The sequence below is a fragment of the Ptychodera flava genome, chromosome 9, assembly GCF_041260155.1.
Source record: "Ptychodera flava strain L36383 chromosome 9, AS_Pfla_20210202, whole genome shotgun sequence".
Lineage (NCBI taxonomy): Eukaryota > Metazoa > Hemichordata > Enteropneusta > Ptychoderidae > Ptychodera > Ptychodera flava.
The window spans coordinates 27,049,532-27,062,995 of NC_091936.1; the positions used below are offsets into that span (position 1 = coordinate 27,049,532).

General features: G+C 36.4%; 1 protein-coding gene across 1 annotated transcript; it reads left to right on the forward strand.

Annotated features, from left to right (window-relative positions):
- The first annotated feature begins 1,779 nt into the window (after positions 1-1,779).
- LOC139141256 (uncharacterized) lies at positions 1,780-12,474 on the forward strand. Its single transcript, XM_070710881.1, has 6 exons — positions 1,780-1,977; positions 2,900-2,969; positions 4,075-4,347; positions 6,504-6,554; positions 7,176-7,481; positions 11,997-12,474. The coding sequence occupies exons 1-6, from the start codon at positions 1,780-1,782 to the stop codon at positions 12,044-12,046; spliced, it is 948 nt and encodes a 315-aa protein (XP_070566982.1). The 3' UTR covers positions 12,047-12,474.
- Positions 12,475-13,464: the final 990 nt, after the last annotated feature.

Below are 13,464 nucleotides of genomic sequence, written 5' to 3' on the forward strand. Positions count from 1 at the left end.
TACGTTTTGGGTACCCAAGAAAATTATTTCGACGCATTTCAATTTATGAGTAACTTACAAGTAACGTGTGTGAACGTGTGTCAACGAGCGCATTTACCTACAACTTATGGCCCGCGTGTGCGGCACGTATGAGCCATACGCTGACATACGTCGAAAAGTTTTGTGAATGCAAAAAGGTTTTCGACAACCTGTGTTCTACGACGTATAGGGCCTACCAGCGTGCTTCAGCGTGCTCTTGACTTATACAAAACTTACCCATAACGTATTCGACGTACGCCCAGCAAATTCGCCAAATTTTTAATACGCTACATGGCACAAGCTGGCTAAATCTTCAAGGTGTGACAGGGCAATTAGGTTCCAAACGTATTTATTATACCTCGAACACAACGTTTCACCCTAAATTTAGAGCTTTTTCAGGTGTTTTCTAGAGGCCGTGGATGTGGTCACAATTGGCCAGTTTCCAGCCCTCGGCGTCGGTCCGGACAATGTCTGTGTTTAGGAAAACAAATGACATCATAAGCTTACATAGAAATGGACTTCATTATTGGTATCAAGAGCATCTCGGATTCACCGAAATCTTTTGTCAGTGTTTTTTAAGCACCTTAAGATAACTTTCTTTCATACATTTCACTCATTTTGCTGATAGGCAAGCGAGCTGAGAACTTGTACTGATAACTTCGGTTAACTCTTGCACCGAGAACACTGCATCTCACAAGATTCTCTCGAGGACGATAGAAGCTCAGAATCCTTGAAATTCATTTTCTAAATCTACACCAGATTCTGAAACTATTAACGATGGACCCATTCATTTTAGCTTGTCCGTCACTGTATGATATCCTGTTGATAAAATTACAAAGCAGATAGAATAAATTTTATCAACTGAACAGTACTCTATAATCGCGGCCGTAGTATCTTCTGAAACTTTCTGGCCTGTCCCTGTGTAATTGTAAGCTACAGACGCTGTCTTATACCATTAATGTTATATTGAGTAGGACATCTAGAGTCTCAAAAGTCTCAGTCATGCTTGTATTTATCTGTTATAAAGGGATTTACACGTGTACCAGATCGGGAACTTTCTTTCTGAATGAGAATACACTCGGAGTTACTGTAGTGTGAAGAGGCGGAACTATGATAATGCGTTGGCACTTTCTAATTCTGTCTATCATATTTACACATTAAAGCTCAGAGCCTCCTTTTGGGAATTTATCTCCGGATATATGCACGCTTTTAAAGAAAAAAAAGTGATTTACAGTAGATTGTAAAAATCACTCTTTATAGTGAAGCCGAAACGTGATTATTCATTGATAAAATTTCACACACGACCTTGCGTGATGTCACCGTTAGTGCTACAACATTCTTATATAAAGGCTGAAGTACGTGAGCTAATAAATGTACGTTAGCAACTGGACTGATACCCCATACTCTCCTTCTGTGCCTCGCATTGCCCAGCAGTCTATCACAAACATTTGCAAACCAAGAGAGTTTGCACCATCGTCGCAATCTTGTCGCATAGCGCTGAACATTTTGCATACGGTAAGACCATTTCAATCGCTACATGTAAACATCAACTGAGTTGTACATTTAGAGTTGAAATGACAACATTCATTGGCCGATGACTTCCTTCTGCGAGAACACTACATCATGTTGTCTTTTCGTGCTTTATCACAGATAGATATGAGCTTTTTGACACTTTTACAGGTTTTCTATTGCATTGATGTCTTACAAATTTTAACATTTTCTTTCAGAGAGACGGTGTTGAGTCAGTGTACAGCGGCAAGAATGAAAGTTGCACATATTGCTGTGGTAGTGAATTTGTTATTGTTTCAAGAAGTGCTCGTTTTGACGATTCCAACAACGAGGACCGCTCTGACATCACCAGAGGACACCGCCACTATTGGCGATGACGTAGATGTAGAGGATTTCGACAATTCCCTGATGAAATCAAATTTCGCCAAACAGGAATCATTTCAAATGAGTGTAAGTTTATTATTCTCTACACTTGGCTCCCCTATTGTTTCTAGATCTATCCTAGGTGCAAATCTCCAATGCATGTTTCATTTACATTGAAATGTGTTGCTGTCCTTGTATCTGATGAGAAGTGCTTGAACAATTGCCAAGGATTCTATATTTAACTATCTCCACCTGAGTATCTGAGATTAATTGAACTCCAATCGCGTTGAGGAAAATGTATTACTTCAGACCAGGTGGATCTTAGTTGATATGACACAATTTAATTAATTGTTGGCGGCGCCAGTTATGTAATGGACTACGTAAGCGTCAAATTGCTTAATTTAGTTGTTGGTGTTGTTGTTGTTGCTGCTGCTGCTGTGGTTGTTGTTGCCAAAACTTGACGCATGCGTCCCGAAAGTGTACAGGAATAATTTCTTTTCGATTTTAAAGTGTGTTCATGTTGACCTCAGACTGTGTTGCTGTTATAACATGAATGATGTGGATGAATTCGTAAACAACGAACAAGTCTGTTAGACCTAGCGTTATGATGTCTCGAAGGTGTAATAAGCAATAAAGAAAGGAACCAGCACTCCAATCATTCTGCGCTAAAAGCAGAGGTTTTCTGAGCCCCGGCTTTGCTTCTTTCGCCATGTCCACTGCGTTCCAATTTACTCATCTCGTAGAGTTTTGTTCTTTTGTCACCCTGTCCGTCATCGGCAGAGTCCCTTTGTCAGCTACTTTATGGATTTCATAACACTGATATGGACCAGATTTACCGACGGTAAAGAACTTTACCTTTCGCTTGAACCATCTGATTATTACTCTTAGATCTGAAATCCGTTGTCACAGTGTTATTAACTCTGGCGATTAACACCCTCTTATAATCCACATTATCATCTGCTGTATAATATTATTTTGAATGTATTGTCTTATAAAAATGTATTTACAGGTTGACGAATTGTTGAAGACGTTGATGTTCCTTACGAAGAAAGACGCCTGCAAGGAGGATTCAGTTGTTGGTTTGTCATTTATCTATAAAGCTATATTCTCACCAGGGCATACCTACTGGAATTACCACTTGAGTATTTCCGAGTAGCGACTAGGCCTATTCTATCGACTTTTCTTATGTTTCGTCTCACAGAAGCACTTTGAATATTAGTTTTTTTGTAATACAATTACTCAAAGCCAAGATATGAAAGGCATTATACAGGTAGTTCACTAATGCACAAATTAGCAGGTGCCACAGTGACTTTGTGTGATCCATCATCAAAGTATTGTTGTTTACGGCTGAACACAGTCTCATCTGCGCAGACTCGGTAAATTTTTACATGCAGTTGGTAGTGAACACCTGCAAAGAAACAGTGTAAGCTTGTATTTAAAATTTTCCTCGATATATGAAAAATACACAGGTTTACTGTGGCAACGATTTCAGTTTAGTTGACATATTGATATATATATCAAATATATATATATATATATAATATATATATATATATATATATATATATATATATATATATATATATATATCAACTATAGATATACAGCTATATATCAATTGAAATTGTCAAGATTGAGAGATATTAAAAATCTTAAATCGTTGTATTGCGCGTTTAGGAGAAAAAATTATACCTTCTTGCTAGATTTAAAGTTAGGAAATGGATGTTCGTTCTGCTTCTTTCAAGGGCCAGTGATGCTAACTTTTGATGATTTTTCACTATTTCAAATCATAATTTCTTGTTCTACTTTCCAAAGCATGTTGATATACACAGTATTCTGCTTGTTAACTCAGCCTGTACATGTGGAGACTGCATTGTTTATGTTGAAAAGTGACTTCTGGTCCGGACTAGAATTAAAATGTAAACAATAGCAATGCATTTTACACATATAGACGCTATGTTGACAAGGTAAATAAGGTATTTGAGGATTCTTTTGAGAGTAAAATAAGAACTTGAAATTGACAAAATAAACATAATGAAAAAACCATCAAAAATTAGCATTACCGGCCCTTTAATACCTAGGGTCGTCAAGTTCAATAACTGTGATGTGTTCCATCACAAAAATATATAACCCCGTATTTCAACAAACCTGCGTTAATTATTAGTTTTCCTCTTTTCAACACAGGACCTCCAAATGTCACCGAAGTCCGAAGTGAGTTCAAAGACGATCAAGTCATCATACGGGTGGCGGAAGAGGATAACGTTGTCAACTACTTTGTCGCTTACAATGGCCTTGGTGATAACTACAACTTTGCATTGAGGAGCGGAAAGAAGACAAACCTGCCTTTGAGAAATATACCAAGGGACACTGTACTCACGGTTGAGATTTTTGCAATGAGGCGATGCATGTGGCAGATCATGTGGAGTAGCTCAGTTTATCTAGAAGTCAGAGTGTCAGGTAGGCAATCGTTTTCATTTCACTGTCCCTGAATGGTGTCGTCAAACGTAGAATCACATATGTGAAACGAATAGGTACTGGTTCAGGATTTTGCTATCAGAAGAAAGATGATTTCTAACTAACAAGGCACAGGGTTCATACTTGCATTGTCTGATTGTTGAAAAAGTAATGATTTAATTACATACGTTAATTCAGAGCTTATGTGACATAATTATCCAAACCTTCCGCCGGCAATAGTCTTTACTACAGTTTGAAGAGCAAGGGACTAGTCTTTGTTATAAAGACAACTTGGTTTTCATGGGGGGGGGGGTGTCCTGTAATTCTGAGCTATGTGCAATAACAGAAACCTCTATGATTACGAGGATTTGTTAAAATTGTTTAATATGGGCACAATCTTCTGCGGTCTTGCCATGTTATCGAAACATATGACCAAAAGCCTCAATGCATGAATCAATTTTGACAACCGCCTGGTTCTGGGTTTTATATGGCGATTATAATAGATTTACAATATAGCTTTATAGATTTCCTTAATGATCGCTTCGGAACAAATATTCGGATATACAACAAACAAGCAGATATACAACACTTTTTCATATACCACTCGTGAGAGGGGGCTTTATTTTAAAGCTCTTGGAGTAATACACATTTCACACACAGTCCTATTTGTGTGCAAAGCGGAAAATTCATTTTTTGTATGGAATTAAACACAGGGATGGCGGCCATTTAGGATTTGAAATATCGGTAAATTTAAGGCAATATGTTCAATAGCACCAACATTTACACGTTGACTTGATTTTGAAAGTCGCAGAATGTTTGAAAGTTTTCCTGGAGAAAGTTAGAGCACAATTTGTCTCTTTCAATTTCATGGACCGTGCTACCTTGAAGCAGGTTAGCAAGGATCTGTAGAGCTTATATAATAATGTTTACATTTAAATCCATGCGAAATTGTTATTCACGTCTTGCTTGTCTGCTGTAACAATTCCAGCATTATAATGTTTAGTTTATCGCATGCCTTTTATCCCGGTCCTATTCTGGGCTCGTGTGTGGCCATCGTGTGTCGTGCATTCAAGTAAATGGCATCATGCTTGTTTCTTTTATGATCACGTGTATGCGCAGGAAATATAAAACACTGACCAAAATGTGTGAAAATAATCCTGCGAACGAACCTGGGGCTTGAAAGCTCAAATTTTGATGAGTATCGACATCATAAACCGTTCAATTATATTTCAAACGGCCATGGTTTTTTGTGTTCCCCCAGCAAATATATATGTATCGGCGCATTTTTGTGTAGGGTAAGATGCAAAACTGAACATTGACTATAGATAAGCCAAAGCGTCCGGATCTCCAATTTGTGTTTTGTTGGTGTGTATTGTTTTTAGACGGCGTCATGCGAAAATAGTCTCAGCCGGAGTAAAAGCACTGAATAAGAGAAAGTTTAACTCAGATCGGCAAATTATTGTTAAATTTTGCAAGCATAATTCTCGCTCAGTATTGTAAAAGCTTGGCGAGCATGGGCTTATCGATGTCTAAACGTACACTGAGACAGTGTTGATTATTTTTTAACTAGGTCCTTCATATAGATGATTCAGCAAAAAACTCAGAAAATCAACTATAATCAAAGATGATCAACACTGAGACCGTGTTGATTATGTATGCATTATGATCAGAACATTTATCACACGGAAACGTATTTTTTTACGCAATGATCATTTTGGCAAAACATGAGTGTCTGAAGTTATTAAAGTTTCCTAATATATCGTTGAAGTGTAAGCGCTAAAGTTACTGCGCAGAAACAAAGACAAGAGAATGAACGCTTCTTTCAATTTTCGTCATTGAACATCTGTTACAGATAAATGGTGTCAGCTAGTGCATCTACGACACTCTTGAGAATTAAATATAGTCAGCATAAATCTTTCCTTGATAAAAACTAATACATGGCACCAATGATGAAATTACGCGAACATTGGGTCACTTCACCAGTGAAATAAAGGGGAAATGAAAGTTGATGAAAGCCAGTTATTCCTTTTAATAAATGAGAATATTTTGACAATGTAACGTCTTTCTATATGTAGACATACTCTGTTCTATCCGTCAAAACGGTCGCCCGGTTTCCCGGCGACTATTAATTATATTATTTTTTATTGCCTACATTTCAGCGGATGACGTTGTAACAGTTGTGACGCCACCCGCACCAACGCCCTGTGAAGGTAATTTATGAGAGAGAGAGAGAGAGAGAGAGAGAGAGAGAGAGAGAGAGAGAGAGAGAGAGAGAGAGAGAGAGAGAGAGAGAGAGAGAGAGAGAGAGACAGAGAGACAGAGAGAGAGAGAGAGAGAGAGAGAGAGAGAGACAGACAGACAGACAGACAGACACAGAGCTAAAGATAGAAAGACAGGCAAAAAGAGACGCAAACGGACAGAGACGAGATAGAGACAAACAGAGACAGACTGTGACAGAGACCAATTAATTATTAAATGGATGCATTTAACGAATATAGGGGTACATTATTTGATACATTGACACATTGACACATTGTGCGCATGTTTGGACTGATTTCATTTTTCTCATGAAACAGTCGCTGTTCCTCTAGCTCTACCAGACTAGAATTGCTGTAAAGGAGGTATTTGTAAAAAATGACCGATATATAAGTAAATGTTTGTTTTGAGACCCAATGCCTGTAGCTACCCTTTCTTTCAAATGGTGTACCCCTAACATCAGTTCTTGTATAAAAGTATTTTAAGGATAAAAACGTTTGTTAGACAATCGAAACGTTGAATGTGAAAGTCATTCATTGGGAATTTCTGTTAACTCTTGTTCAATTATTTTCCAGTTTTCAGACCCTACATGGCCCTTGAAGGTAAACTAAGCGAGGACTCCATGACAGTAAGCATGCAGCCAGAGCCAAGTATTGACCGGTATCTCATAACCATGGATACTAAAACTACCAGACAGCAAACGTACATCAGCAATGGTCCGCCTGGATTTGGTATCAGTGGCATGACCATCGGGGATTTAGCACCGGCTTCCATGTACAAGGTGACAATAATGGGCGAAACACAATGCCTGGGCAAGTCGTTTCATGGTCCACCGATATTCTTCAGTGTCAAAACTATTGGAACTCGCATTGATCAACAAGGTATCTGTCATTTTAATATTCCTCTGAACGAAGTGTCACTTATTAAAAAAGTAAAATATATTTTGAGTTTTGCGAAACTTTGAGTAATAGCAAAACGATACTCATAGGTATATCAGCATAAACGATAGCGGCTATTTTGATTGTAATTATCTTTTGTTTTGAATCATTATCGTTTGACCATAATACCTATAAAATTAACTGAAAAGAACCCCTTACTCGTGGTTAGATGTAAATGGCTCTGTTTAGTATGATATTCTCCGGGTCGGAAAGAATATCTGCTACCAATAGAAGTGTGACTCGTCACAAATGCTTTATATAAATTGGAGGGAGTAAACAGATAGCTTTCAACTGTTTCTCTTGCTACAGCGGCGACGGTACTCTTCTGTGAGACGCCTTTACTCTGTTTTTATAAGTCAGTTGAATGGAATTCCTCGCAAAATGATTAAGGGGTTTTAAATTGAAGCAAAAAACATCGTAACACTGGTACTTAAATCTTAGACAGAGTGCAATCGTTATTTCCCCTCACTCGTTTTTCTTGCATTGATCTTAATGCCTTGTCTATCGAGCCTTTTATGACGCCCAGTTGATGTCAGCAGAAATCCTTTTGATCAGAAAAACAAAGTCAGGGTACTTATGATGATAATATCCTTTATATTGTACTGAAGTGTACGGTACTGTAACAACTCAGTTGATGGAAAAGAGGGGACTTCTAATTTTTCAAGGTTTTTATTCATTTACCTTGCGATAGTTACTCGATTCGAAACACGGATTCTCCGTCACTTGTTACAATTCAGTTTGATAAAAAGTAGGGAACTTCTCCCTTTTTTTACAAAGGTTCACTTCTTTGGCTAGCCAGAACTACCCGGTTCGAAACCTGGATTGTCAACCATTTGCAGCTCAGTTTGATGACCGTCTCATTTTTGTAGGTTTTGTTCATTTTGCTTGCGAGAGGTACCCCGAATCGAAATCCGGATTCTCCACCACTTATTGTAACTATGTTTGATAGAAAGAAGGGAATTTCTTATTTTTCCAAGGAGGTTTATACGTTTGGCTTGCTATGAGGTACTTGAGGTCTTTTTCATCCACTGTGAACAGCTTCAAGCATAGATTCATTTGTTCGCAAAGGTATATACAGTCAAACATGTGTACAGTGGTCACACAAGGGACCAAGATAATTGTGCACTATATAGAGGTGGCCTTTCTATAGAGGGTAATTGTGGCGTTACTTTGGGTGTGCTGAGTAGTGAGCGAAGGAAAAAAGTAACAGTATGCATGATAAAATTAAATATCAACATCTCTGAAAATCATGATACATGCCTTTAATTTCTAATTAAAAACAAATGTGATGTCGCTATAAAAAGTGGAAAATAGACTCATTTCTTGATTTCAGTGTAAGAACTCTTAGACATAGGTTGTTCAGAGTCAGGAGTGCTAACCATTATACACAGATTTTGTACCAAATTGGAGCAATAACGTTTGATCACTGACCACATAAGAGAGGTGGCTGTTCTGTAAAGACCCTCTAACATGTAAAATGTAAAGGGACTGCCACAAAGTGACCACTATAGTGACCACCCAGTAAGGGTGACCACTAAGAGAGGTGTGACTCTAATATACGCCGACGTAAACACACTCAAAGAATAACATTGATTATTGATTTCGATGTATTTCAAATAATCTTTTATTGATTGATTGATTGATTGATTGATCTTACAAAGACATAACGTTCTCTCCGACTACATAGTATTTATTTCTAGAATAGAAAAAAGTTACGAATGTCATCGCCCTATATACTGCTTCCCTTATGTCTTGGCATATGCTTGGAACGAAGAGGAGTAAAAGAGCTTATAAGAGAGCAGAATAGAGAGATATTTCCGAAGCATAGAGTAAAGGCGTAAATTCTTACCTAATAGGGTTCATCCAATCATAAATATCAATACAACAATTAAAATAACTATACCAGCTACATTTTATCTGTCATAATTAGCTATTTATAACTTACACGTTAAAGGTATTTTATGAAATTTTCATATTCATTCATTTAATTATAGATAACAACCAACTCACGAAACACAATTAAGCGTACTCACTAAAATTAAGTTACTTATGAAAACATGCTCCGAAAACTAGGTAGCTATCTCTGTGGCTACCACGTCAATCTGGTATTATGCAAATTAACTTGTTCTCAATATTATAAATCCAATTCAATATGTTCTTTTCGTCACATTCTCAATTTACATAACACATATCGCATGCTCCGTTATGACCAAAATGACTTCAAATTAACCTATAGTGTTTGAATTATCAATATAGTTAAAGCTTCTCTTGGTGTATGTAAGACACTGACAACGTATGGAGACTGAGTTACATTCGTAACAGTACCAATATATTCAAGGCTAAAAATACGGCGATCGGATTGGTCGAGATGTAAAAATAGGAAAGCAATATTCGCAACATAGCACAGTTTGACCATGCGCGAGCTCTTAATTAAAGGAAAACCCCCTTCCTAAACGTTATACTTTTATAATATAATAGCAATAAGACATCCTAGCAATGGGTAGACCCCCCGGTTTTGACCACTTCAATCCATATATGCACTCGCCATATAAGGAAAATGTTAATGTTGTTGAAGAGGAACTTAATTTTGTCCTTGATTGTATTTTGTATAATGATATTCGATCACCATTCATGAATGCGGTCACTGATGTACCACATAGTGAGAAGCTTTTTTACCAGCAATCATATAAATAGATCTCTAAATGTATTTTTGAAACGTTTGCCCGAAGGAGAAATATAAATTAAGTTCCCTAGGAGGAAACGATGCACACGGGAAGTTCTATTTAAGTAACAGTGACTCATAAGCTAATATTCGGCTTGAGATTCACATCAATTATTTCTGATATTGATTTAACCTTTGTATTTATGTATTTATTTATTTATTTATTTATTTATTTATTTATTTATTTATTTATTTATTTAGGTATGTCAAATTGTGTCGCTATAATGAAATATATACTAACTAACTAACTAACTAACTAACTAGCTAACTGACACGACTGGAACTAATTTGGGATAATTGGATTAACATATTTTCAAATTTCTCAAAAGTGTTAGATGCCATATAGCAGAATGTTGTACTATTACAAATTACTCATAAACACAAGTGTGTAACGTTAAAATAAAAGCAGATGAGCTTACATTTGCAGGTCAAAAAGAGCTTACTTCCTCATCCAATTATCACAAATTAGTTCCAATCGTGTTAAGGTGGTTGGAAAGGCTAGAGCGTCAGTTATAAATTTCAACAAAACTATTAAAATATAAAAGTAGTCAACATTCTCTGAGGAATTAAAAAACCCAGACATTTGGGCCACAAAGGCATTGCAGAGTTATAGCCTGTTAAAACTTCTGAAAAACTAACCAAATAAGAAGAAGTTGGGGTGTTCTTAGTGTATTAACTATGGTAGAGGTCCCCTAGCTTTTAATAAAATGTTTGAAAAGGGAAAGCCATTATTTGCTGTTTTTCAGGAAAATTTGACAAGGCGGTAATGGCATTCAGAGTTAGTGACTGCTATTGTCAATGCATTTTTAGATTCTTTGAGTGTTAAAGAGGTGTCAAAAATGAGATTAACCAAAAAGACTCTGCGTGACTTCAGAAGAGAGGTGCAAATATGGCTTATTTTCAACATTTTTGACAGAATAACAGTTTTCCTACATAATTGTATACCAATTTAATCCAACGTTGAAATGAGATATGGACATGGAATTTTTACAGCCTATGAACAAGGTTACAGATAAGATTTGTACGGCACAATTTTCCTGTATTTGAAGTACTTTTTGAAAAATCACATTTTGAAATTTGAAAGAAGTCTTAATAATTTTTTGATATATAAGCCCATGTAAAATCATAAAAACAAATTTTATTTACAAACCCTGCCGTACAAATCTTACAATAAATAGTGTCAACATATTTATAACTAATTCGGTAATATTAATACTATCCAATTATTATTAAATTCAAATATGTAAAAAAATATGAAAAATTAAATTTTAATATTTACTGGTGTCATATTTCAAAATCATGGCTGCAAATATACAATTTTTATATTCTTTGGAGAAAATATTAACTAAGGGAGTTATACTGAAAATTTGAACTAAATATCTTGATTCTAACACTTGAAACTTGACATTAACTCTGAGAAAGAATTGGTGCAAAAATAGCCTTTCCATACACCTTAACTATATGTCGCTAAGTAAGACTTGTTGTACAGGAATGAGGTCGTTGCTCTTGCATTTAACAAGAACCTTACAAAGCATTCTGTTATGATCACAGGTTGAAGATTTTTAAGTAACCATTTGACCACCCTAAAGATTCTTATTGATCTGTTTTTGTAATCAAAATCGACAGGTGACTGGAAGAAATCTTAGTAAATTACAAACCCATGACTGTTTGATTAACTCTTTGTGCGCCGTAACACTTCAAAACACTAACAATTCTATAATTCGGTCTTGTCATAGAATACTCAACGGTCACATCGCCCGACCAGCTAGAACTGCGTATACACTAGGATTTACCACCCGTGGTTATGCAACGCGACAGTGTGCAGGACACCAACCCGTGCATACCACCATCTCAATTGCCGACAAGAGACCATCAGCCTCGATTGCCGCTTTTCGTCTGTGACGTGAACCGCGTACAGCGCTGGGATAATTTGTTTAATTATATAATGGTGTAAAATCCAACAAATAACAGGTTTGAAATGTAATGACACAACGAACTGACAAGAAGATATTCTAAGAAAAATATCGTCAGATAACCAATAAAGACCAAGCTTTCTATTTCCCTTGCAAGAGTTATTTGTATTAAATCGAATGGTGAGCAGTCTGTGTACGAGAGAACAGTATGTCCAATAGTGTTGTAAACCTACTTTTCTCACATGTTTGTATAGGCGAGGAAAATTCTGAGCACATTATTCACCCTTCCAAGTGTCCACCTTGATCGACATTACAATAAAGCTGATACCCAGCAATATTTGTGTAAACATTATTACAACTGAGATCGACAGAAATCAATTGCTTCTCCGTTTTCCAGGACTTTACTCGGTTTGCTCGTTATGAAGTACTCGGGATCTTCTTCAAAGTATAGTATTTATACGAAGATATCAAGTTCTATGCCATCGTCAAAGATATAACTTCTCCTACATCTGGATTTTGTAACAGTGACTTTGTAAAGAGCGAGATCGTCGTTTGTCGTCCCGATTTAAAGTTACGATACAATAGAGGCGTTACTTGAACATAGGATAGATATGAACTAAAGGTAAAAGAATTCATAAAATTTAGAATCCATTCACTAAAAGAATTCATCTAATCATTAACATCTATACAACTACTTAAGTTATCATGTGTTGTACAATTATCATCACAATTAATATTAATAATAACACGTTAAATAACCATCACATGAAATTGTCAAGTTCATACATAAAGTTGAGACTAGTTTCATTTTCCTTAATGTAATTTAAACATATGTTGTTTCGTCAACGTTCTAAAAACAAGCACGTAAAGCATATTTAGCGTCTTTATGAATGTAGCCGCCGGTAAAGGAATTTGTCTGCTATGTAAATCTGCTTATAATTGAGATCCTTCTGTTTAAGTCAATGATACTGGTGTCAACAACCGCTAGATGTATGAACCTTTGTGTAAAATATAGAGAAATCCTGGAGGAATGAATTAACTCCGTGACAACGAGTCATAATGTCAGTTTAGGTATTATGAATCTCTCTTTGATAAACACATATTTAAGTCCTGGATAATGGTGTTAAATGTCCACCCATTCTAACAGGGCGTAATAGGTTCATGTACTACAGTAAACTAAGACTAGAAATGATACACTTCAAAACGATATTACATATGTGTGAAGCAAAGATTAATGCTTTCTCTGCAAGTTTGAATCAGCTCATGGGTGAATTAATCTTCCTACGCACAC

What these genes read in the sequence shown, in the direction of transcription:
- LOC139141256 (XM_070710881.1), top strand. Translation starts at nt 1,780, where the DNA reads ATGAAAGTTGCACATATTGCTGTGGTAGTGAATTTGTTATTGTTTCAA. An exon ending in CAAGGAGGATTCAGTTGTTG is followed by an intron (nt 2,970 to 4,074) that starts GTTTGTCATTTA and finishes TTTTCAACACAG; the next exon opens with GACCTCCAAATGTCACCGAA. An exon ending in CGCACCAACGCCCTGTGAAG is followed by an intron (nt 6,555 to 7,175) that starts GTAATTTATGAG and finishes ATTATTTTCCAG; the next exon opens with TTTTCAGACCCTACATGGCC.